Source organism: Rhipicephalus microplus, chromosome 3, assembly GCF_043290135.1.
Source record: "Rhipicephalus microplus isolate Deutch F79 chromosome 3, USDA_Rmic, whole genome shotgun sequence".
Taxonomy (NCBI): Eukaryota; Metazoa; Arthropoda; class Arachnida; order Ixodida; family Ixodidae; genus Rhipicephalus; species Rhipicephalus microplus.
In genome coordinates this window covers 53,347,172-53,374,563 of record NC_134702.1, presented here as the reverse complement: position 1 = coordinate 53,374,563, position 27,392 = coordinate 53,347,172, and the positions used below count along the sequence as shown (strand labels likewise).

The following is a 27,392-nucleotide window of genomic DNA, read 5'->3' as shown; positions in this document are numbered from 1 at the left end:
AGCGGTCAAACCATCTTTTGTTTTTGAAAGACATAACTACGAATTATAAACTAAAGATCTTAAAAGGTAGGGGTTCAGTAGCACGGTAATCTTTTAGTTGCGTTGATGTAATCAAACACAGCGGAGCATACATCCCTGTGGCAGTAACCAAATGAAGTTCCGCCAAGTGATAAAATTACTGGTAGATTTACTTGTATTCCTAGCTTTTGTAATGGCGCAAATAAAAATCTTTTTCTCTGATAAGAATAACAATGACAGAATAAAAAGAAATGTTCAATTGTTTCAATTTCGTTGCACCAAATGCATAGCGGTGACGCCTTGAGCCGAGATTTGTTAAGGTAATAATTTAGTTGTGGAACTGCACAGCGCAATCTGGTATAAGTGACCTCTAACTGGCGAGATACACACCACTGTTTATTCCAGCAATAGCTCAAATGCTCGAAATCTTTGAATTTATCCAAATTACCTTTTCCCCATTGCAGGCAAGCATTTCGGAACCTTAGCGCTGTTACGTAAGCCGTATCTGGCAAAACTAGGATGGTGGGCCCACCCAGGGATACTGCTGCTAAAGAGCCCGCCATAATCCGCGGTGGCCTGGTACCCATAGCAAATGCAGTTTTTTTTTACGTTTTTCGGTACTAAATGCCGAAGCGTATTCATCAGCTCTGAATTTACTGCCGCAGAAAGTACATTACAAACTGATAACGAATCTGTAATGATAACTGCTAATGATTCGCTTGAGGGCAATTCGCGTAGGGCAAGAACAATGGCCAATAATTCTGCAATGAATACCGGGGTATAATCTGGGAGTCGAATCGAAAAGGACCAGTCCAAAGAAGGAGAGAAGATGCCAACCCCAGCCTTTTCTTTTGACACAGATGCATCAGTCACTATGATATTGCTTATCTCTAGGTGAGCTAGATAATCTGCTAACTGGTCATTCAAATACCTATATGCCAATTGTTTCGCGTTATGAGGAAATATATCATCAAATTGTATGCTAAGCATTGACTTCAGGTTGTGTATTGGCCAATATGTCTAATTTTTACATTCAGTTGCTTTAGTAGCGCTTGTGCAAATACTATTTGAGGGGTGTGTAGTCGTGACCAATGGGTTTCGAAAAATAAAGCCGGTTCTTGAATGAAAGCGTAAAATGAGAGTCTTTGGTGTGAACTGTATATCTTTAAGAATGCTTGCACAGTAAGAATTTTAAACCTATTTAGCAGAGAAGGTCGGCGACCTTCCATATACAACACGTTGTTTGCAACAAACTTTGGTAGACCCAGACACAAACGCAACGCTTCTCTTTCCAGCAGTATTAGGGGTCTCATTTTATAAGCTGCGCTGCCAGAAAATAATACACATCCGAATTTCATAATGGGCCGCACATAAAGTTTGTATATCATTATTGGCACATCTCTTCTTAAACCCGCTTTACGGTTTGCAAGCTTCCGTAGCCACCCCATGGCCCGTGTTGCCTTGGAGTACACATCATCAATGTGACTTCTCCAATTTAATGTGTCATTATATATGATGCCCAAATATTTAAGAGAATTCGCCTGCGGAATGAGCTCATTACTGTACATTAACGAGATGTTGATAGGCTGCAGAAAAGAGAATGCAAGAAGCACACTTTTCTTTACGTTCAGAATCATATTTTTAACCCATCTTTCTATCATATTGAGATAATTTTGTAGACTCTGGTATAATGATTGAAGGTCGGTATTACTTGCAAAGAAAGCAATATCATCCGCGTACACGAGTTGAACGGCCGGGTATGTGCAGTCGAAGTAGAAAACTTCGTTTTCGCCAGACCCTACGCACGAAAGTCAACAAACTACTTATCGAAGGACCGCAAAAGAAATGTCACTACCGATGCTGCCGACGGTACACCGTGATCGCGGTGTTTCTGTGTTTAGAGAAACGAAACCACCCAGCACGAAACACAACGTTGCCAAGGCGAAAATGTGGTTTGCTGCAAAAATTAGTCGCTATGAATTACTTAGCGCTGCCATTGCATGCGATTTTGAATGAATAAAAAAAATTGTCGGTTTAGGTTTACGTGCGTCGGACAAGCCGTGCCACGGAGGAAGAAAAGGTGAGCTGGGCACACGTAGCCTTCACAGTAGTATATAGTTTATTGCGTATTCATACATGAGAGCTTGTACGATTACAATGCATTTTCGGACCGTCTCACGCGGATGTGCTGACATTGACTTCAAGAGGCGCATTTTCATTCACGACCAAAAAATCCTTCAATAGACGGTTTCGTTGTTTGTAAACAAACTCGCTCGCGCCGAACGGCCTGCCTCAGCAGACTTCCGGTGTGGCACTTCCGGCAATGCTTTTTCAAAGGTTCTGGTGGAGTTCGCTGCTCTGTTATTTCTGGTGCATTCCTTTGGTCGGTTGGTCGGTCGGTCGGTCGGTCGGTCGGTCGGTCGGTCGGTCGGTCGGTCGGTCGGTCGGTCGGTCGGTCGGTCGGTCGGTCGGTCGGTCGGTCGGTCGGTCGGTCGGTCGGTCGGTCGGTCGGTCGGTCGGTCGGTCGGTCGGTCGGTCGGTCGGTCGGTCGGTCGGTCGGTCGGTCGGTCGGTCGGTCGGTCGGTCGGTCGGTCGGTCGGTCGGTCGGTCGGTCGGTCGGTCGGTCGGTCGGTCGGTCGGTCGGTCGGTCGGTCGGTCGGTCGGTCGGTCGGTCGGTCGGTCGGTCGGTCGGTCGGTCGGTCGGTCGGTCGGTCGGTCGGTCGGTCGGTCGGTCGGTCGGTCGGTCGGTCGGTCGGTCGGTCGGTCGGTCGGTCGGTCGGTCGGTCGGTCGGTCGGTCGGTCGGTCGGTCGGTCGGTCGGTCGGTCGGTCGGTCGGTCGGTCGGTCGGTCGGTCGGTCGGTCGGTCGGTCGGTCGGTCGGTCGGTCGGTCGGTCGGTCGGTCGGTCGGTCGGTCGGTCGGTCGGTCGGTCGGTCGGTCGGTCGGTCGGTCGGTCGGTCGGTCGGTCGGTCGGTCGGTCGGTCGGTCGGTCGGTCGGTCGGTCGGTCGGTCGGTCGGTCGGTCGGTCGGTCGGTCGGTCGGTCGGTCGGTCGGTCGGTCGGTCGGTCGGTCGGTCGGTCGGTCGGTCGGTCGGTCGGTCGGTCGGTCGGTCGGTCGGTCGGTCGGTCGGTCGGTCGGTCGGTCGGTCGGTCGGTCGGTCGGTCGGTCGGTCGGTCGGTCGGTCGGTCGGTCGGTCGGTCGGTCGGTCGGTCGGTCGGTCGGTCGGTCGGTCGGTCGGTCGGTCGGTCGGTCGGTCGGTCGGTCGGTCGGTCGGTCGGTCGGTCGGTCGGTCGGTCGGTCGGTCGGTCGGTCGGTCGGTCGGTCGGTTGGTTGGTTGGATGGATGGATGGATGGATGGATGGATGGATGGATGGATGGATGGATATGGCTGTACCCTTTAGATCGGGCGGTGGCTAGCGCCACCAAGCCGTAATACCTAATGAACCAAAAACTATATTTACTTTTTTTTTCCTTAAAAATTGAGTTTGAGGATTCGTACTTTGCAGTGAAGAGTTTAATTTTCACTCGTGTCTTGACTTTAGCCACCAATAAGATAACCTCCTTCTAGTTAAGTCTACCCGCTTAAAGTTTATTTTGCCCTCCCGGTCCCTAAACCCCAGTGCTTCGAAAAACTCTGCGCCATCATCCTGAACTATAGGGTGAAGCCCTTTACAGAACATTATCAAGTGTTCGGCAGTTTCTTCTTCCTCTCCACACGCACTGCATACTTTGTCTACCCCTTCGTATTTGGCCCGATATGTCTTGGTTCGCAGTACTCCCGTCCTGGCCTCAAACAGTAGAGAACTACCCCGAGTATTATCATAGATCCTTTGCTTGGCAATTTCCTGCTTAAAAGTTCGATAGATCTCTAGTGCGGACTTCTTAATCATGCCCATTCTCCACATGTCAGTTTCCGTTTCCTTCACTTTCTTCTGAACCGATAGTTCTTTTTGGTTTGGCCACCTGCTGTTTTTTAAGTATTTACCAGTCAACTTCCTGGTTCGCTTCCTCCATTTTGTATCCACATTCTTCATGTACAAGTAGCTGAAAACCTTCCTAGCCCAACGCTCTTCCCCCATTTCTCTCAATCGCTTCTCAAATTTTATCTTGCTGCTAGCTTCCCTGCCCTCAAATGATGTCCATCCCATATCACCTTGTACTCCCTGATTTGGTGTATTCCCGTGAGCTCCTAAAGCAGGCCTGCCTATTCCACGTTGCTTAATTTCTAATCTTGCTTGAACTTCTGATCTCATGCACAAGACCGCATTGCCGAACGTCAGCCCAGGAACCAATACCCCTTTCCATATTCCTCTCACAACATCATACCTATTGTAATTCCACAGTGCCCTATTTTTCATGACTGCTGCATTCCTGTTACCTTTAGTCGTCACGTATATTTCGTGTTCCCTCAGATACTCGGTCCCATTGCTTATCCATACGCCCAGATATTTGTATTTATCTGTTATCTCTAGCGTGACCTCCTGTATTGTAAGCTCACTACCTTCGTTGTCATTGAAAATCATGACTGCTGATTTTTCCTTACTGAATCTAAAATCTAACCTATCTCCCTCATTACCGCAGATGTCCATCAATCTCTGCAAATCTTCCTTGTTGTTGGCCATTAGCGCTATATCATCTGCGTACATTAATGCTGGTAGTGCCTGATCAATAAGTTTTCCTTGTTTGACTAAAGAGAGGTTGAAGCCTAGTCCACTTCCCTCTAATTTTGCCTCTAATCCTTGTAGGTACATCATGAATAATAAGGGTGACAGGGGGCACCCCTGCCTAAGCCCCCGTTTTACCTCTGCAGGCTTGGATACCTGTTTTTCCCACTTTATAACTACCTTGTTACCTTTATAGATACCCTTTAAAAGATTAGTGACTACATGTTCCACGCCTAGTGTGTCCAGTATTCCCCACAATTTCTTTTGAACCACGCTATCGTACGCTACCTTGATATCCAAAAATGCTAGCCACAGGGGCCTGTGTTCCTTTTCTGCTTTTTCGATGCACTGCGTCAGTGAGAACAGATTGTCACTACCGATGCTGTGTTTACCGATGCTGTGTTAGGATGTGTTTGCAGCAACGTCTAGCGGCTACATGAAGAGACTCACTGCTCACGTGGCCGATTGGCGCCGCGCAAAATATCCTTCGTGGCGTTCCGATAAGCGCGGCCCCCTGCTCCGTGTTGCCTCTGATAGTGGCCGCGCCTGCAGGAGAAGCTTGTCAACGAACTCAATTGGGCCAGTTGGTTCTGCATGTCGATGTGGATGCGCTTTGAAGACGCGGACAGAGAAATTGACAGCGCACACTTGTGTTTTCTCTTTCCACGTCTTCAAAGCGCACCCACATATATGCAGGAGAAGATTGCCCGATTCATAGTGAAGTTGTTCAGTTCAGCTTTTCGACTAGAACTGAAAACCTTCCTCCTGTCAAACCCCGAACATCTTTGTGTTTTCGTCTAGGCACACAACCTCAAGATAAAACGCTTATCTTTGCGCCTGTGTAACGCCGCCCTATTGGAAAAATTGCCATGGTGGATACTGGAAAACATGGTGGGCGTAGTGGAAATAATAGTGGGCATGGTGGAAATAATAGTGGGCATGGTGGAAATTATGATGGATATGGTGGGACGTAGTGGAAAATATGGTGGTTATGCCGGGACATACTGGGTGGTATGGTGTACAGATGATGGGTAAAGTGGAAATGATGGTGGAAAGCAGAGGCTAGATAGTGGGCAATAATGGGACACTCTGCCCACCATAGCGATAATGCTGGGAAGCCCTAAGCATATGGTGGGTGGTGCTTATTATGGTGGGCTACATGGTGTACCAAGCTGAGAAACTCTTCCCACCATTGCGATAATGCTGGGAAGCACTAAGCAGATGATGGGTGCTGCTTGTTATGGTGGGCCACATGGTGTACCAAGCTGAGAAGCTCTGCCCACCATCGCGATAATGCTGGGAAGCAGTAAGCAGATGATGGGTGGGCTTATAATGGCGGGCAAATTATATAGTGTACCAAGCTGGGATCTGTACACTACATGTTCTACCATCATGATTTCCAACAAAGGTTAGGCCTACTGACCGAGCCGGTACAATTGTGTTATCAGTGCTTCCGGGTTTCAGAATACACGATTACGACGATTAAGTATGACAATACAGCGCAGCCATATGGCATCAATTAACCTAAATGAAGCATTTTTCATTGTGTATGCTGTTCGCTCAAGAAGCAACAAACATCGATGCGACGCGATTAAAACACTCCCAGAGAACGTAATTTAGTGTCTTCTCACCGACAGCCGCCGGTCGCACTCGCCGGCACTTCTCTAGCTTTTGTACGAGAACTCAGACGTGGCAATTCGTGTGCTTGGTGAACCATTATGATAGCGTAATGTTTCCGGTACACTGCATTCGTTTTGGCCAAGCCGTTATGTAGTTGTTGCTCTAGTGAAAGAGCAACAGCATTGTGCTGGCGCGACCGCCCTCTACATTGCGCGAAAAGCATCCCAATACTCACTCAAATAAATTAGGCGGGCGTATCTATAAAATGAGCCTAGAAGCGTCATAAAGCGTGAGCAGATGTCGCCCTTTAGAACGAGCGCGAAACGGATAATAAACTTGGTAGACCCCGCCGGTAAACTGTTGCTGCTCCCCAGTCCACTTGGTTTTTTTTTTCCCTTTAAGTTGTGAATTGTAAAAAAAACAGCACTAGTGCCAATAACATAGTGGCAATCGTTACAGGGCGCAGTTGCTTGTGTTTAATAAATGTGCAATTTTTAGTAGCAGGTGTAGATCTTGTCTATGTTGTGTACACGACAAACATAACTTAAGTTGAACCTTAAGTTTGTACGCCAACTAAGTATTTAACACGCAACCATCGTCATGTTGGTGTGGCGCAGTGGTTAGCGTCTTCGAATGAGAATCCGCAGGTTGCACGTTAGATCCTCCGTGGCGCCTTGTTTTTTTTTTTTTACGGGACGGGTGTTTTTTTATACCGTTTTTATAGAATTCTTTTTTATTTTTTGTGGCAGCTCGTCACGGTGATTCTGACGTCATTTTGCGCTCAAGTGTTGCCGGCACTGCAGCACCCACCATACCCACCATGCGCCATGGTGGGTGTTTCCCACCATTCACCCACTACATTAATCCACTATAATGGTGGGTGGTGGTTTCCACCATGCCCACCATTCGTTTTTTTCCGATAGGGCGGGTTCTTTACAGATATCATTGGTGTTCGGATTTGTTCGCGATCCGAAGTGTTCGCGTGACCGATAAAATATATAATGTACTGGTTATGTGATGACATCAACTGAAGCAATTGGTCACGCGAACTATTATGGTTTACTCACGAGTAAGCTATTTATGAATCAAACTTTTAAGTTGAACCCACCTAAGCCATGTTCACACCAAAACACAAATGAGCTAGAATGCAGCGATATTATTTAGCGGCTGAAAGACAGGCGATGAGTCATTTGCTCGCACATATAAGTGCCCACTCGCGTTCGTCCTTTTAAAAAAATTCAAATCCAACGACAACAAAACGTGGACACCACGACGTACACAGTACGGCGATTCATGTAGAGCATAGCTAATTTGTGTCCTATGTCGTTTCAAACAGTAGGCATCGTTATTATCGTTCAAACTATACGTGAAACACCTTTGCGATAAATTTTCAGCGTTCGCTCTCACGTTTTGTTACCCATTTCAGGCGTCAGTACACGTATCTGCCATGAGTGGGAGACGAAAGCGACTGATGTGTTCCCGGTAACCGGAACCTTCGACTAATCTAATATCTGAGTATCGTCTCTGTGCCATCAGTGTGCGCTGAGCTTTACATAGCCTTTAATGAAGTGGGAAGCCTACACGCTCTTAACGGGAATCTAGTTGGCTCTCGTAATCAAAACTGAACGTTTTGACTAGCACATAAAATTAGTTCAGGCTTGCAGACTGCATCCTGGCTTGACAAAGCTGTGCGCGAGTTGCGAGCGCTTCATCGGAATACTTTTACCTGCATAAAATATCGAAACACAAGCAACCGCGGCCAACAACATAGGCTGAAACCACGCAAGAACAGGCTAAACCGGATATTTCCTGAGGTGGTTTTCTGGTGAACGCACATTGTTGCCAGAGACCGGTAAACTCTTGAGAAACCGTCTATATATCCTATTTTCATACCCTGGTACAAAAGAGGAACTCATTCAAGCCATGCTTTAAAAAAAAGCTTTGGAACGAACGGAACGACACCTTCATACCAAGTAAGGTAGAAAGGACCACCGCTACCTGGTTTAGACAAGCCTTTTACGGACGCTGAGATCAGGGCAGCCATATTTAGTACCAGAGGAATACAGCGGTGGTTGCGGATAAAATCACCAATGGTATAATCAGGAATGGCGAAGCCATTGAAGCTCCCATTAAATACATCCAGGTTCCTCAATCATCTCGTGTACAACAACCTCATGTCCGACACCATGTATGGCTTTCGCTCACACCTTTCAACGCAAGATGTTCAATTACTTTTAAAAGAACAAGTATTATTGGACATTTGTAAGATTAGGGAAAATATCGTTATGGCAGTTGACATTAAGGGAGCCTATGATAACATCAGTCACAAAGCAATGCTTGAAGGTCTCGAGAAAACTAACAGTGGAGAACGAATATTCGAATATGTCCAAAGTTTCCTTAGTCACAGGATTGCAATAATCAAGCTTGAAGATTACGAATCTGACATTATTTGACCTCCAAACAAATTGGAACACCTCAAGGAAAGGTCATTTCACTAACACTTTTCAACGTAGCCATGACAGGTCTTGCAGGAAAATTCAATGATATTGCTCGTCTACAACATGCGATATATGCAGACATCACGATATGGGCAACCACAGGCAGCCTAGCGAAGACACAAGATAGGTTACAACAGGCAGCTAGCACCATAGAAGAGTGCGCAAAGATACGGGGTATTCAATGCTCAGCATAAAAGTCCGAGCTCATTCGCTTTACGACAAAAAAAGTAAGGAGGATCGACCCGAGTCTAAAGTTGGAAGTCAGGCTCGAAGGAACTATTATTCCTTACCTTACGAATACTACGTGTGTGGCTACAAGCTGATTATAGATGTCTGCACACACTAGATCATCCCAAAACATTGGCAGAGCAGGTCTCACGCATGACCTCGCGTATAGCCAACAATCGTAAAGGCATGAGAGAACAAAAGATGCCCTAAGACTGGTCAAAAGCCTCGTCATCAGTCGTGTTACATACTTGCTTCCATATCATATTATGAACTGACAAGAGAAAGAAAAAGCAAACCAAATAAAAAGAATGTCCTACAAGACAGATTACCGCGGAATACTTCAAATGACAAGCTACTGGCGCTTGGTCTTTATAACACAATTGAAGAATTATACGAGGCCCAGATACTAGCGCAAGAAAATCGCCTTCTCCAGACCCCAACTGGCGGAGCAGTCCTAACAAAATTAGGTGCGATACATTGATACAAAAACACTAAGAAACTAAAGCGAACTTAGAGAATGGTACACTGTATTGCCAATACCAAGCAACATGGATCCTGCTCTGCATGATGGAAGAAGAAAGGTAAGGGCTGACCACATTGACAAAATGACAAGACATATAAACATGGCCTGATTCAATGACGCCGAGCCTTATTAGACTGATGCGAAAAAAGCTGCGTGTGTAGTCGCAGACCGATAAGGGAAAATGACAGCCTGCACTTCAAAAGATTGGGCTTCGACAACACAAGCAGAACAGGTCGCCATAGCACTCACAATAAAAGAGGGATGGAGGACGCGATACGCTCCATTAACAATTATTACAGATTTACAAAAAGCTTGCCGAAACTATCTGAGGGGCAAAATCGGAGCACAGGCGCTCGGGATATTGGTTGGAACAGGATAGGACCCCACAGTAAAATACAAACAGACTGTGACTTGAGCACCGGGGCATGAGGGCATGACAGGGAACCTGCATGTGAATGAGGCGGCTTGATAATTTACAAATAACCAAGCCACTCCAGACTCTGCAACAGAGGAACCTACACCCCTGGACCCTCATTTTGCAATGATTGTAAAGTACTACAGGGAAAATAGGCAGCTCTATCCATGTCCACATAGAAAGCTCAGTGCTGCGGAAGCGACAGTGCTAAGATTACAAACACTTACATAAATATGCACACTTTCCATCCTATCTTCCCCACGACATGGGGTAGATTGGGTGAAAAGTGAGCATGCCCGTGATGTTAGGTGAAAAGTGTGCAGTGCACGATGAAGCACACGACACCAATGGCACATGCGACGAATGAGAGATGCTGCTGTAACGCCCAGCCTTGGTGAATCAGCTGCTACTGATCCACAGAGCTAAATGGATGGCTCGTGCCAATGGAGCCCTGGAATAGGGGCACCTCTCTGCCGGACAGACTACTATGCCCTTCACCCTGTATATTTCTCAGGACACTGGAGTTATAGCCTGTCTGGTTTATGCATATAATAAAGTTTCGTATTACTACTACTACTACTACTACTACTAGTCATTTAGGGAGAGAAGGCCATGCCCCACTTTATTTTCAACAGGTGACCAAAAGAGTATGCGGGGCAGAAACAGTGAGAATCAAAGGAACATATTTTATGGCATTCGTTGCGATGAAGTAAAGCTTTTCAGCTATCCTACAAGATGCTCCCCTCTGCCCCCTCTCACTGCCCACACCTATGCCCTTGACCGTTAGTACATAGTGAAGGAGATCCGACTACGTACAAGATCGTTTTGCCAAAGCTGGCAATACAGACCTCTTGCGTTATTATATTAAGGTTATAGTTCACTATAATTAAGATACAGTCAGCGGTATTGAGGCACATAGGCTGCGAGACGTTTCCTGAAGGTGTGAGCTATGTCTGCATAAATGTCAAACTGCACACCTGGCAACAAAGTGCATCTAGGGCTTGTGTATTGCGTATTGCGGTCATTTTTTGGACAGTGAGCTTGTTTTATGACCCAAGTGATGTGTTTTCTTGTCAAAATGTCCTGTGGTCTGGTTTGTGGACTTCGATTTGGTGAGTTTTTAGTGAACCCATTGTTCACTGGAACCCTTTGTTTAGAACAAAGGCTTCCAGTGCTGAAGCAAAGGAGTGGTGGCTAAGAGCTTCAGCCTCCAATAAGGGTGCGATTTTCACATAGGTGTAGAACTTTTACTTTTTCAGGCAAGGGGCAGGGTCTTGGCATGCTCTTATCTCTCTCTCTCTTCTATCGAACCCTCAGCTGCTTATCACACCCAGCTCTATAGGGAGCTATGCAGAACGACTCCACCAAATAGGACACTTCACCAAATAAGCTATTTGTGTCCTAGACATATGGCTTGACCCACCATAAGGGATTCACCATGAGTCGTGTGACAGTACAACTTTGGAAAAGAAAATGCTAAAATATTAATTTATAGATTAACAAAAATACCAGTGCTTATCTTGGTTCTTTTACTGCCTGTTAACTCCCCCCTCCTTTTCTTCCTGCAGGTGCCCATAAGCTGGGTACTTCCCTGTGTTCTCCTTGCTTCTCTATTCCAGCCTCTGATATAAGGCATGTCACATTATTTATTGTTTTTGTGAATGTGTGTGTGCTGTTGAGTTATACCGTACAGCTTCTCCATTACTATAATGCACTCTACATGGGCCGCTTGTAATCAATATCAAGTGCTGTTACTTTCTCTGTTTTTAACTATTGCTATTTCTCCATTGCATAAAACAAAAATGTAGGGCCGTTAAAGAGCAATGGATTAACAAAACAAGAGGATACAAAGTGCAACTGTACTGCCACACAAGTTAAACCCAGATATGTTGAATTCAAAGGGGGAACATAACGACTTCACATATATCAATAAATTGAAATGAAGCAGATGCTCATCTGAATCGGCAAAAGCATGTGGAAGTTTCTCTTCCAATGACAAATAGCAGCAGGGACTTAGGTTCACTGTGTAGGCGTAATGTTTATCTATGCAACGGGCATTTTTCACCTCATCATGCAATCTGGTCTTGCTAAGCCACAGCAGACCCATCATCATGGAATTAAACTGAAATTATTGATGCATGAACCATTCACATCCTGGGACAGGCACATTGCTCTTTTCCCAACTGTGCTTGCACTGCCCTTTCTTTTTCAGTGTTGTGCCCAACAAGGCCTTCCAAAATCGCACCAACTAGTTGGCATGACTATTTCCGTTGGTCCGAGTGATGTGCCATTTGGGGCATGTGTATCTCCAAGTGCACAGCATGGCGCAGTGTCTGATATGTTGAATGGGGAGTTGCATATATGGTGAGAACAGCATGATGCCGTTGCATGGAATTTCAAGGGGTATGCTAGCAATTGACATGTTCACATAGTGAATATTGACTTTATAAATGTTAATTTCAACAGTATTATACAGAATGTTGACTGCAAAGCAGTGAAAAAGATTATACCAGTCACAAGCGAGTTTTCTTTATTGGTGCCAGCACCATGAAACAAAATCAAGTAGCAGCTGCATCACAAAGTAATTTTCTATATGTCTTAGTCTTTTTTACAGTCGTTACCTTTTTCTCCTGCACATCTTCAGTGGTATAGATTCAGTCAAAACAGACCGTGATTAATATAGACTTGACTCTAATAGCATCGAGGATTTACAGTGATTGTTCGCATGGCAATAGTGAGTCAATGTAAGGTGGAGTACTTTCCACCCGACTTCGCTGCACGTCTTTGGTGCCTGCAGACTTGCTAGAGTCAAAGCAGCACTCAGTGAAACTGACTGAAAGCTTTGTAGTGACCGTCATGATTGAAAGGCAGTCTTTTGGAGCCAGTGTTTTGCGCATGTGATCGGCTGTGGTTGCTGCGCCTAGATGTAAAAAAAAGAAAAAAAAACATTTTGAGTGAGGCTTTAATCTGAAGGTAAGTACATTTTTTTGATGCGAGAAAGAGATTCATGCTTAATAAACAACACAGAAGTTTGCCTGGCCATCACTGTCGAGCACCTAGTTTAGCACATGTACCCAAGGCGAATTATTTGAAGCCATCTTAATGCAGATGAAACAAACACAGTTAAGCACCTGATTGTGCCTAGACGAGTCGCCAATGTTTGGCCTTCTATTCATGTTTGATTTATTGCATAGCATTTGCTTTGAATGCAGTCAGCAATGACGTATAACACAGAGCAAATGTCGGCACAAGTTTAGCCTGCCAACTAAACTGCTTGGCTATGCCAAGCATCTTGAACAAGAAGATTCCACTTTCTCCTGCATTCCACCCAAAAACTGGCCTCCCCTCCACTAAATTATAGCGCAGTGCCAATCCTTCAACTGAAAAGACTGCACTCTCCTCAGTAGTTACAGCTAACTGTCAATCAAGTGCAGGGGCCTCTTCTGTCAGAAGGCAACTGCCATCAACTTTCTCAACTGCAGATAAAGCAAAGAGATGTTCTAAAAAAGTGGGCTTGAAAAAAAAAAAAAAAGCTCGTGCTGTAGCACTAGTATATACACGACCCAGTAAGAAGTATTTCACAAAGAGTGTTCAAATACTTTAGAACTTCAATTAATGTTTTCTAGATAACATATTTGCATAAAACCTTTCTGTTTTTATTTCTACAAATATCTATTTAGTGAAAATATGATCATTTGATGTGGCACTAAGATTTTCCACTGGTTGCTCGCCTAACCATTGTACCAGATTTTAATCCTTGAAATATATTAGAATTCCAGGCACTTGTATTAACACAAGCTGCTCTGAATGCAACGACTAAGCTTTTGTCACATTTTCATATTTTCATTCAGTGTTTGTCATATAAATATACGAGTGAAATTACTTAGCTATTATATACAACAATAGCGTTATTGTATAGTTATAGCTTCTAAAAAGTGATCATTATTTATATGTATGAATCCTTGGCCATCAGCAAAACTCTGTGCAAGGAGTTAAAAGCAAAAAAATTGATCACAAATGCTACCAACAAATATACCAATCTAGATCATTCCGCAGTTGTAATTTACAAATTCAGGTTTCCTGCACCTATTGGGAGTGTACCATGTGATGACTGCACTCCATTTTACTACACTGTGGCCACTTGAAATACTCCTTCAAATACTAGTCGGCATTCTTTCAAGCCATAAGAATCCTTCCATGACTCGTGAGCAATAAACGGCAGAGTTCTCAGGGTGCACGTACCACACTGGCGGTGGATGTTGAATACATCAATGATGATAGTAATAAGCATTAAAGACATAATGTCATCTCTTACGATGTTCTATAGGGTTGGTAGTAGCCTGTGAAGACGACATCCAGCTCTGTGGTCGCATGATCAACAAGCAGAAGGCATTCATTGTCAGTTGACACTGCTGACCCATAAACTTCGATTTCATTGATAGTTCTCTCACAGTTGATCTCAGCTGCTCTCCAAGAACGCAGTTTCGAGCACAGCAGTAGCCAAGGAGCGGAAACAGCTTTGCTGTAGCTGTATTCAGTTCCATCGATCGAGCCAAGCGGCATAAAGGTGATCCTCGACAATTGCAGATCTTGAAAGACACACACACAGACAAAAAAGACTTATGCAGGCAGTAACTGCGAGAAATTGCACATATCAGCAAAGGAGCAAAGGTTTGAGAATGAGTTCACAGGCTATAATACCCAATGTACATTGTAATGTCATACAATAAGCAATGTGTATTTAATTTACATGTACATTGTACTGTCTTTTTGCAGCATTGCAGAAGTTAAGTGTATTTATTACTGTAGCCACTCAGCTTTTTAATTAACCTCACCTGTACTTTTAAAGAAATATTTATAGACAGGGTGAGGTATGGTTCACATTACCTTGTAGACCCTGTTGTCACTGGGACTTAGCATGCACAGTAAATCTTCTAGCGATTTTGGATATTTCATGCTCTCTACACATATTCAGGTTTCCTGCAATTCTTAACATGCCCACTTTCCGACTCGTCGAAGCTTAGTTACACAGCTGGGCTGATATCTTACCTTCGAGTCCGATCCTTTTTCCAACAAAGTGCAAATTGTTCCCGTCATCACACCCTTCTGTAAACTTGGCCATGTCAACGATGCAGCCGACTTCATCCCACGTTTGGAAGCCGAGGCTTAGGGACAACTGGCGCGTCACTTCACCTACATCATTATTTTCGTCCACACTGTCAAGGCGGCCAGTGAGCGATGCCTGATCATCAGTCAGCTTTACCATGGCAAACACGAAGCCTTGAGTTACAGCGTAGCCAAACACGCGAAGGGTATCGCTTCGCCCATAGGCCTGCATCACCTGCAAATGTGCATCAAAAATGCAGCATTTGCAGTTCGCATGAGAAGTTCGGCGCACGAAAACTATTTAGACAAACATTTGAGGTCTGCTGTATGCAGGCGAATCTTAAGGCTACTTGTAGACACTCTCCAAGCTATCAGAATAAAGAATTCATGTAAAGTTCTTACAGAGAGCAGTTAAGCTTTACCCTATGGTATGGTCAACTACTGCAGCTATGGAATGTATGTTGTGGCAAATCCTTCTGCCGCATTTATTGGTGCTCAGTGCAGTACCGTTCAAACAAGGTGTACATAGGACAGTCCAAACACATCAAGCCTTCGCTCCACTACCACTCGTTGTCTTTGTCTTGCTGTCTGCACCGTGTGCCATTTCCAATATCTGTTATGTATATGCCATAGGAGTGAAACAATTGGGAGGCAAGCAAAAAGAGTAATGTTTTTAAAGAAGTTGATATGTTAATCTAGCCATGAGGTTGATGAGCGACTACAGATTGAAATGATACAAAGTCGTGCGTGAAGTGTGAAGAAACTAAAGCGGTGACTAACCTCATACGCAATGTCTCAAGGACAGCTGATGTTACAGAAAGAGTAATTGAAACGTAGTACTAACTGGTATATTGATCATTGGAGAACCATATACTACATCGATATTTTATGAAGTGGTGTGCTGCAAAGCATACAACATTTGAGTGTTCAACTAAATGTTGAAGTCGCCGAGAAAATTTCAGTATCCATGTAGATAGGCAACAGCATAGGGTACTGTGCTCACTTACTCCTCAATGATATGCTTTAGAAGTTTTCCCATTGATTTGTACGTATATTTCTATTACCAGGTGTCGCTGTTTAAAACTGCCATTGAACAATTAAAAATCTGAAAAAGGTAAAAAAAAAGCAAAGGGACACTACATCTATGTTCAGAGATATCGTCCACTGACTTCTTATATTTTGTATGGTTACACTAATTGTTAATATGTACTTAACTGCAGAAACCAAAAATATGTCATGTGCTTGAAAAAAAATTGTTATTAAACATCTGATGCAATAGTTTGTAGGCATAGTATTGAAGCTCAAATAAGACTTTGCATAGCATAGCTTTCATTATTGAATGCCTGTGGCACTGTTAGTTTGGTGCTCATTATCCTAAGGTCCACTAAAAACACGTCAACATACGTTTCTAGTGTACTGCATGCTTGAATTTTATACAGCAGCATTTTGAATGCAATGCACTGTCAAAGTAAACTTAGCAGCATAGGGCGTGATCAAATTTCTTCATGGTAATCTGGGAAGTCACGCCTTTGCAGCAGCTGACTTGCAACAAAGCACTCGATTGTGACTGTGTGCCATTGTGCAGTATTGCTGCGGTTGATCTCTGATGCTCAAATTATGACGAGGTAAAAGTCATGTGGTTGTGTTTTGCCTGCAGCTTTCAGCAGACCATTACTGTGTGGCAAAACCTTCACAGAATGCAAAGGTGACAAGCTTAACAAATTGAAGTGGGAGCAAAAGGAAAGGCAGTTGAAAGAAATATTCCGACCCTAAGCATTTGCTTCATTACCTATAGTTACATACCTTTTCACTGAGGCAGTAATCCTTGTCGGCCACACTAGAACCAAATAGGCACACCCTTGCCAAACAGAAGGGATAAACGTGGCTACTGGCTACATCTTTGGGAGCCAAAGTGGCTAAAAAGAAAAGGAAACATGGTTTCACCTCATTAAATAATGTACAAGTAGAACTATAAGCCAGTAAAAACACCCCAATAAAGATATGACGGAAAACAAAGGCCCTCTATGACTTCTCATACACAATATTATGGTAGCAGCCAGACGTTTGGCAGTTGCACAAAAAGTACACCAGAAAAAGGGAGCGCTGCATCAAACTTTGCGATAAACCGGCCTACACTGATCTTCAAACGTGTTATCAACAATTCTGTGCCGTTAAAGCAAACAGGAAAATGAGGATGATGGTAGTATAAAAAGCATACAAAGTGACTGCGACAGCACCAATCTGCATAAGCTTTTATGTCTAGCTAGAAGTATAACGAAGAAAATTGTTAGGATACATGTGACCCATACATTTCGCCACATGTTGAGTAGTAGTATGTGGGGTTTAACGTCCCAAAACCACCATATGATTATGAGAAACGCCGTAGTGGAGGGCTCCAGAAATTTCGACCACCTGGGGTTCTTAACGTGCACCTAAACCTGAGCAGACGGGCCTACAACATTTCTGCCTCCATCAGAAATGCAGCCGCTGCAGCCCAGATTCGATCCCGCGACCTGCGGGTCAGCAGCCAAGTACCTTAGCCACTAGACCACCACGGCGGGGCCTCGCCACATGTTGAATGCAGTCACCAGTACTAAGGGGTTCCAGCAGTTCCCAAAATACCACATACCATTCGTGCTACGGTATTACCAGTATGGATTGCCGTACAACAATGCACTAACGTTTTTCCTGCACAAGTAGCCCTAAATGCATGGTAACAGCTACATGCTGGCCATGACTATACGGTATTGCTGCACTAATCGTAAAGTAAACCAGCACTGCTAGCGTCCTTATATATGCTGTTCATGGACGATGTCGGCTGACTTGCTTGCATGGCATACGACTGACTTCGTAGTTTCTTGTATGTTCTAGGGACATTTAAAACTTCTACCTAGTTCATATGATAGGAATATGAGTTGTAGTTCATGCAACTGAAAGCCATTCACCCAAAAGTAGCGTAAAAAGTTGTTTAAAAAAAACATCACAGATGAAAAAAAAATATTACCAGTTTGGGGTTCAACATGGAGATATTACCAACTTAGCAAACCAGTTTTAATCCTGCATCATAAAAGGCAACTTTTTAATCAAGCAACTTGCCCTAACAGAAAAAGAAAATGTACAGTTCTTAAAGGAACGTCTTGGCTATGCACATTTGATGACACACACACACAACCACTATTAATGATGATTCACTTTTAAGTAAAGCAAGCAAACAGCCGCCAATAAGCTTGCAGCAGCGCAAGGTTATAAACAAGGCTTCTTTAGATGGTCACCATCCTTAGCGGCCTTACTAACGGCAATTTTTTTAGCTTCACAAACCGATTTAGGAAAATACTCCTTGGGAACAGTTATCGATTGCTAAGATGAGACTAGAAAAGCCTTTAGGCAATGACTTCACTTTGCGATTAACCTCTTCCTTTCAAACTTTATCAGCTTTTATTTATGTCCTCTAGACAGACATTATGAAACCTTACAAGTTTTTATCAGTGTTTTATAAATAAGAAGTCTGTTTATATTATATCAAAATGACTCTATATGCCTTTTTATACTTTAATCTACCACCACCATCATCATTATGGGAGCGAGAGATGTCAGGTTAGTTTTTGTACTGCACAGTGCTTTTTCAATTCCAGTGTCTTTGTTGATGCTGTGGCTGATGATGACATTTATATTTTTTTGCCTCACATGTGTTGCTGCTGCGTCTGAACTGTCACATTATACCACTTCTCACGCAGCACTTCATGCTTTTGCCTTAATAATCTCACTATGTAGGACTTGAAGAGATATGTGTTTAAACCAATCAGCAAATTTTTTGCCGAACTTACTTTTCACGGAGTCTAACGAAACACTGCCAAAGTTCCAGAAATAGTGCTACTTTGCAAAGTTAGAGAGTTGGCAGGTATGTCAAATCTGCATATATGCCATGTGTTTTCATTTTGCATCTTTACAATAAAGACTCCTAAAATGCCGCCATGCTTGCCCTTGGGACTGCTGACGCATGCAACCCTGCCAAAAAATGCACAGTCGAGGCAGCGTAGTCAACCTTGGTACCCCCTTGCAATCAGAGGAGGTGCCTCCTCTTTTATAGAAAGAGGGAGGTATGCTGGACCTCTGATGTGCTGTTTCATCACACCCATCAAGCACTGTCTACCAGTCGTAGAAATACACTCACAGTCCTCATTCTTCAGGATGTTTCTTATCTGCCGGAAACGCTGCAGGAGCTGTGCTGCATCTTTGGGCCTTGGAGACCATCCTGTGGCGAAGGGATGCACCTCCTCCCACTGAATCTTCTCGTTTGACTCGCCCATGGCTTTGTACGGAGCCTGAACAGTCGGCATAAATAAAAAAAAGTCATAGCTTTGCCGCAAAGACAAAGCAATGAATGCGATAGCAAAAAATTAAAAGGTCACACGCAGAATGGCAAGCATATTGAAACGTGCCCCGCGTTTATCATGCACAAAGGACACACAAAGCATTCTCACAGGTACAGATGAACGCGAATAAGTTTCTCGGTTGTTACTTCGCTGTGTCTAAAAAGTGCGCCCTTTTCGCAAACGGAGGCTGTGCAACGATTGCAGTGAGCTTTGTGCGCCTGGTAACTACAACAAAATCGTTCTGACGGAACTCAAAGGCTATCCAAGACTTGCTATTCTCCCCGCTGCAAGATTAGGGCGCACGATCGAGCTGCCACCCCCTTATTCTCTACGCGGGCCAAAGTATACGCGTGAGAGATGAGAGCTGCCGCGCGCTCACTGCTCCATCTTGCTGATAATGCTGAAAACACGATAGTTCCCTCCGAAATACCCACCAACAGCGGTAAGTGGTAGATATGAATAGCTTGCTGTTTGAACGTTGAAGGAGGTAACTCTCAGTGGCTCAGTGGTTAACGCCTCGCAATCGCGGCGCAGAAGTGCCACGTTCAATTCCACGATCCGGAGTCTTTTTTTCTGGGATTTTTTTTCTTTCGTGCATATTCATATAATCAGATACATATACATATAGAATGCATGACATCGACGCTTACTTTGGTGGCGACATCCAGCAAAGAGTGTCCATATAATTGCTATCATAATAAAATCCAGATTGGAACAAGCAAACTGATAAAACATGCACACATGTGTAAGTGCTGGCTTAGTAACGCAGTCCCCTTTTTTCTCATAATGGGTAAGGAGCATCAGATGCGTTTGGCAAGCATTTTATAAGTACTTGATGACTACTGCTATCTGATGATGCAGGCTGCTATTGTAGATACTGTGCACTTTACCGAAGGCTGCCACCTTCTACTTCTTCTCACTGCATTGATCCAGTACTGTTACAGTAGACTTTGCAAGTTTGCTTCTGGTTCCACACAATGCCATTAGCATTTTAAAATGCAACCAGTCTTTTGGATTACTGGCTATGCAATGTTTAAATAGTGAAAAGCTTTTGTAATGGACATAGAAGAAAGCTAACACTAGCTCTCCTGTCAATAAGCGAACTCGCTGCAAAATGACGAACTTCAGAGTCTAAATTCGATCGTAACGTAACTACACTGTGGTCTAACTTTGAAATAAAGTAAAAAGTAAATCTAAAAATTTCTCACCATTATATGAGGAAGTTTCGTTTAGGTGAGGTTAAACATCCCAAAGCATCACAGTCTACAAGACACATCACAATGCTTTGAATAATTTTGACTACCTGAAGTTCTTTAACGTAAATCGTCATCACATATAGCACATGGCCTTCTAGCATATAGTTTCCATAAAAACATGCGTACCATAACTGGCATTTGGCTCCCATCTTTTGGGTCAGCAACCAGGTACCGTAATTACTAGGCCACCGCATCGGCAAATGTGAAGTAATGACAAGTGTGTACTTATAATTAGAGCTGTGCGAATAGAAAAAATTTGGGTGCAAAGTGAGTTTGAATATTGAAGTGTGAGTGCAAAGAGAATATATTTCTATTTCTAAAAACATTTCTATTTTTATTTCTAAAAATAAAAATATATATTTCTAGAATATCTTTCGAATAGTTTGAAGTAAAATTGTGGGGGGGGAAAGTTGAAGAGGTTCCTAAGGCTACTCTTCTGAGATGTAGTAATACGAGTATTTATATTCACCAGCCTAATGGAGCACTGGTGGGATGGTATTTCATAGTTGTCTTATCAAAAATGAGGCAATGGGGAGGCCAAATTGTATTAGTACATGATTTGATGCAATCAAAGTGTTGCCAGCAAAACTCTACATGGGTAAGGCAAAGATGCCATTTCCTCAGCCTCTTCCCTTCTTTCAACTTGTGTGGAAGCCCAACTATGTGGCAGACAAGGCTGTGCTATCATTAAGCTAGGAGTTCAAAATGTGCCTCGTGGACGTCAATACAGGAACATTCAAAGTTTTGTTAGAATCTTTATGTTGGAATCAGCGCTTTTTTGAGCCAAACATTTACACCCGTAATGAAGCCTGGAAGACAGCATCCGAGAATGTAGTAAGGTCAAGCATTAAAAAAATTGAAGCAGCCATTAATTATCAGACAATCCACCTCCTTTTATTTTCATGTGCTGCCCTCTATAGGACAGCATAAGCCCGTATTATAGATAGGGCTGTAGTAAGGGCCGGGAGAACCGGTACTGCCAGAAGCAAAGCCTCCAAAGTGAAAAGGGGTTTTGTGACTTTTCCGCATGCGCCATTCTTTTGTGAAAAAGGCGGATTGTACGTGTCAGGGAAGTGTGACCGTAGCGGAGCCTGATAGGCAGCTTTGAGGAATATGAAGATGTAATGAGGTTAAGCATGCTTAAAATCTGACGGAGTCTTTTTTAATTAGACGTCAACTAACTTTGAAAAGTTCAATCGTAGTGGAACTTGAAAGACAGCTTTGCCAAAATATGAGAAGTAGTGAGGTGAAGCATTTTAAAAACATGAAGGGGTCTTTTTCAGTCGGACTTTGACTGCGCATGTTTCTGGGAAGTTCGAATAGTAAAAATTTCAGCACAAGCACTATTCGAAATTTACTCGAAACGTCCAATATTCGCGCACCCCTACTTATAATAAATTACTACTGTTTCCGTATCGACACAAGTCTACTCAAATACCGCATAGTAAGAATTCTCACGAAAATTCAATTTTCCTCTTCAGGCTTTACTTATAGCTGACTGCACTTAAAGGATTCATGATGCCAGTGGGAACTGCTGGCATGAGGAAGTAGTAGTTCACTTTTATCACTAAGTTGTCAGAGTGTAGGTAGGCCGAATTACATGCGAACACTCTGCGTCCCCCCCCCCCTTTTTTGCAAGGTTGCTTTCAGACAATTTCCTGCAACTTGTTAATGTAGATGAATGGAGCTTGCACCCTCTATAATTACCTTGGATTCGGAGGCGTCCTTATGTGGCATGTCGATGATAATGACCGTGTATCCATACTTCGATGCCAGGGCCAGATATCTTGTAATATGCAAAACTAAGGTTTCTGTGTAATAATACAGCATGGGTGCATTACCCTTCATACAATCTTCCATTCTGAAAATAAGAAAAATAAGAAGAAATTATATTAACGTGCTAAAATGCAAAATAAAATGAACAAAAATACAAATCACATAGGATTAGTCTTGTCTTCTTTTTCGTAGTCTAAATATATGTTCTTGCCAGGATTCACAGGCATCAATGGAGCCATCATAAAGACACCATATGAGGGAGTCACAAAGTTAATCTTGATTGCTTATAAATACCAAGCGAGGGCCTCGACTAGTGAAAATGCCCTTCTCAAGAGCTCATTTCTCAAGCTCAAAATTTTGAACTCCAGTCACTATGATGCAAGCACACCTATTATGTTGTGTGCCTACCAACCTTTCCAATTATCATTATCGTAGCATATATGATGCAGAAAAACTCGCTTAATTAGTACTCTATGACCCATTCCTCCAGAAGCAGAACACTCTCCAAGATTTTTTGCATGTAAAAAACCACCAGGCCTGCACGGAACGTGCATCACAGTCACAGCAAAAGTTGTACAGCGGCTTTTCAGAGCCTTTTTTAAACACTCTTTGGGTAACTGCTCCAAGTACACTTTTAGGGTACCCATCATGCCATAAATCACCATACTTTTTGTGTACTAGTATGGAGGCATTCACTATGCCATCCTTCGTCATTCTTTGGAGAAGTGTGGTACCCACTACATATTTGCAAGGAGTTTTGTGCAACTTTTTGATGCTGTGGCTGACGACGAAGAAGAATCATGCCTGAAACTTTTGTAATAAGTGGGTTGTCGTGTGGAGCACACGACAACCCACTCGTTACACGATTCGCATTGTGCGACGCCTGGTTGTTCTATTGCTGTTGTAAAACACTTTATTTCTGATATTAACGCGATTTCTTTCCCGGCTTCAAGCCTGCTTAGAAGCAAGTTCGCTACAGAGTTTCAAGTACTGGGGATAGTCTGTGGTAAAATACTAGGCTAACATGCAGGGGACCCGGGTTCAAATCCCATTGTGTCCCTGGCCTTCTTTGTTTACTTTTCTCTTTACTTCCAGTAATAGTGGTTACGAACACTAGAAGCTGTGCACAACTATAGCCCAAACGACCCTCATTGTGATCGCACAACAGCTTTCGCTGTAAAATAAAAATACTTGCGCTTTGCCACTGCTCACTTATCAGGACTGAGCAACTTGCAAAAGTCCATTTGGAAAAAGGTGCTGAAGATTTAAACGCCGAAAGCACCTTCAGTGAACACACAATTTTCCTTGCATCGGGGGAGGAGGATAAGCAAGTGTCGATAAGTGGCTATATGGCAGGAAAGCGTTGCCACAAAATAAAGTATGTAGTTTAAGAACGGTATGTATGTATGTAGATCGACAGTTAATAACGGCAAGAAAAACGGTGTCGTCAATGAGCGAGTTTTCGAAGTGAATGATAGATGCGCTGTTCGGTGTGTCAGTTTGAGTTTGGCCTGCTAAATTAGCCCAATTTCGTCACCCCGCAGCGATTACTAGTGGCTGGCTTTCAGAAATTTCAAAGTGGCTATGGGCTGCTTGCATGAAGGACTTGAATTTGCCTATTTGATTTAACCAAATATTTCCACTAGTTAAAAAATAATGGCATTAATTCCTATAATTACTACCATAATTAATGTTCACACGCATCTGAAGATGCATTCTGTCACAGTAAAAGGAACAGTGCAGGTATCATGCAAATACCTCCTTTTTGTAATTTTCAATAGTAGACAGGTTTCTTGAAACATCCTGTAAAAGTTTACTATAGTCACAGGAGGGTTACATAAAATATTGATAAAAAGCAATAATGATAAAGGACATATTATTAAGCATGTCAAAAGAATAACGCATAATTGACTTGTCTATGTTATACATGAAGCACTGCAAAAAAAAAAAAAGAAAGAAAGTCAAGTACATGAGATATAAAAGCGCTACCCTTAATTATGTTACATCACAAGTTTCCAATGTATCCAAAAATTCATTACATAAATCTCTGACCCCTACAGGCAGCTTTATTTGACTGCGATCACTTACCTACACTCACCATCGCCACAGGCATTGAAACACGCATTGCGACGCTAAGCAGAGGCAACTTTTAAACGTTGTGGTTCAAAGTCACAACTCTAGCCGAGACAGAAGGTTACCCGAGACCATTGGTGAACATAGCCAAGCTCACTTGTTTAGGTCGCCCAGTGGCACAGATGTAGTTGTGGGCTTGGAAGGTTCTGACAAAGCAGTTTGTTTGCTGCTGCTCGTGTACAGTTCTCCCAGCCTTGCCGCTACAATGTCCTTGCCTGAGCCAGGAGGGCCACGAACCATCACAAGGAGGCGCCCGTGGTAGCGCAGAAAATGCTGAGTCCCACCGTGCTTGAGACAAGGAGCATCCACAGAGTCCAGCACTCGCTGGACGACGTCAGCTGAATAGCAGTTGGGTTTTCTGGGAGGTGTCGCTGTACACCAGGGTCATAATGCAGAAAAAGAAAAAAAAAATTGTTGTTCCCATAAATTATATTCATTAAGGGCTAATGCAGCTATGGAAATACAAAACATGGCACTGCAGCCTCAAAGAGACAATGGCTTCTTATTCGCTACAAGCAAAAAAAAAAAATGTGAAACAAACTGCTCATGCAGAATATCATTCACATTATTTATTCATTTATGATAAAATAAAAAAAAGAGAAATGCAGGCCTCTGCCACACTCAGCCCAAGTGTCTCTAAAGTGTCTCATATATGGCACCCTGCCTATACTGTGCATAGTTTTGATACACTACGTGTCACACAGTGTGATCAGTGAAAATTCCATGAATTCCATGAATTCCATGAATTGGTTCCACAATAGCATCACTGTCGAACACAGCGAATGTTATTGGTGCGCATCTTCGACGACCCGTATTGAAAACCACAGTGACCACTGCCATGTGCCAGTGAACGGCCTCAACTATACAAAATGAACGGCAAGTTGTATCGGCCATGAGTGTATAGTAATTAAGCGGGGATCAGAATTGTAAAGTACCATGCAAAAGCTTCCACCATTGTCATTTACGACATTTCACATTCTATCAATATTGTAAAACTTAACGCAATCTTGTCACTGAATAGGGATAACCCTTGTAAGTTATAGTGTATAATTTTTTTTTTCATGAGTAGTCGAATAGTACTAGTTTAACCTCAGTTATACATACAACCTTGGGCTTACTTTGAGTGTACTGGAAGGCACCAGCAAGAAATCATGTAGTATTGCCATATTTTAAAAAAAGTGTTACTTGTATTGATACAAAAATATGCTGCTTTGGTTAACTTGGCCTCCTTAAATGCTCCTTCATGTGTGCATGCAGTATTTACTAAAACGATGAAAATACGAGAAATTCACTAGGTAATGTGCTCCTGTTTTTCTCTCTATCTAGAGAATTTTCGTCAGTGCCTATGACAGTGCAAGGGACTGTCGACCACTAACTGATGTCGACATCGTTAGCAACATGAAAGTTCGAACACTGGAACGGCATTTAAACATGCTGGCAATTTTTGTCATGTGCTCGGTGAGACACATTTCAAGATCAAGAAGTAAAAAGACATTCCAGACTGTTTAGCAAGAAAAGTATTCTTGAAATCAGCTCACGCATGGTAGCAGTGCCTTGCATGTAGCGATGAAAGGTACGACGGTCTTGCGATTCACATTTATCATTGCCAGTTGACCACATTCGATCACGGCCACTCGACCTAGGATATAAGAAATTCATCTGACTATGAAATCTGGAAAACTTGGTATAGAAAGAGAGCATGGTTAAACTTCAGCAATGTCTGGCGGTAGATAATTTAGTACAGTTGCTGAAATATGCTTCACCAGAGAAATTATTTAAAGATCAATGTTCAAGAGGCTAGATCTGTCAGCCCGCTTTTAGCTTCTTGTAATATGGGTCACAGTATCGTTGAAATATCACACATGCAATAATTGTGACGCAGTGCAGTATGAAAAATATGAGCATGACACGTTGTGTACCCTATGGAGCTCAAATTAAGGGTCGATAGAGGATCTATTTGTTGTGCAATGTAAATGAGATTCGTTTGAAGTATATAGAAAGCCTTCAAAGCATAAATATATAAGATAAATGATTATTTACAAGCATAGATGTTTTCAACACACCTAATGTTTTTTAGAGCACAAAACTGTGTACATACACATTGTGAACAGCACTCACAGAGGTGGAAACGAAAGTATGTATGTTACAGAGCCATAAATTGTCCTCTTTCAATCTGCGAGTACTGTACAGTGAAAACAATAATCGTGAAACATTAGAACACACCTTGACGTGTGAGCCTGGTAGTAGCCTGTGAATACAGTGTCCAACCTGACAGTCTTCTTGTCTACAATTAGGAGACATGTTTCATTTGTCGTATCTGCGAGCTTGCCATACACGGACACGCCGTCGGTGTCCACACAAACCTTTGGCGCTGCACCCGTGTCCCTCCAGGAGTGCATGTGGTGGCGCAGAAGACTGGCACGTGCCAGAGCACTGCTGTACTTGATGGCCTTGTCAGTGGCAGAGCCCAAGAGAATGAAGCTCACTCGCGATGGCGGTGGAAGCTCGCAGCACACCGCTCCTTCTTCCAAGACCACTGTCTCATCAGATTCATTTTGCACAAACGTTTGCAGGCCTACGGTGCACACCATTTCGTCACACTCTTTGCGATTGCCTGCGTGTCTCGAGATTGCCGTCTCCAAGTTAGCTGGCTGTTCACTACCTCCCATAAGTGCTGCTTGGGCTTCTGTGAGCACGACAACAGCCATGACCAGATCACAGACCATAGCGTAGCCGAAAACGGTGATAGTGTCTTTTGAACCATAAGCTTTCTCCACCTGTGGA

At 43.3% G+C, this 27,392-nt stretch overlaps 1 protein-coding gene across 3 annotated transcripts in view; it reads right to left on the bottom strand.

Annotated features, from left to right (window-relative positions):
* The window catches only part of LOC119174441 (uncharacterized), a 113,620-nt gene that overhangs the window by 44,886 nt on the left and 41,342 nt on the right, over positions 1-27,392 (bottom strand). For 2 of the 3 annotated variants that reach the window (XM_075889574.1, XM_037425337.2), the window contains exons 6-14: positions 26,832-27,385; positions 26,147-26,247; positions 24,706-24,979; positions 22,407-22,560; positions 19,242-19,392; positions 16,874-16,986; positions 15,014-15,305; positions 14,280-14,553; positions 12,478-12,884 (exon numbers count right to left, since the gene is read on the bottom strand). In XM_075889574.1, coding sequence (XP_075745689.1) covers positions 12,785-12,884; positions 14,280-14,553; positions 15,014-15,305; positions 16,874-16,986; positions 19,242-19,392; positions 22,407-22,560; positions 24,706-24,979; positions 26,147-26,247; positions 26,832-27,385 — 2,013 coding nt within the window. In that variant the 3' untranslated portion in view covers positions 12,478-12,784. Of the gene's footprint in view, positions 1-12,477; positions 12,885-14,279; positions 14,554-15,013; positions 15,306-16,873; positions 16,987-19,241; positions 19,393-22,406; positions 22,561-24,705; positions 24,980-26,146; positions 26,248-26,831; positions 27,386-27,392 lie in introns of those variants that run through there. The other variant, XM_075889573.1, reaches the window with a different exon arrangement.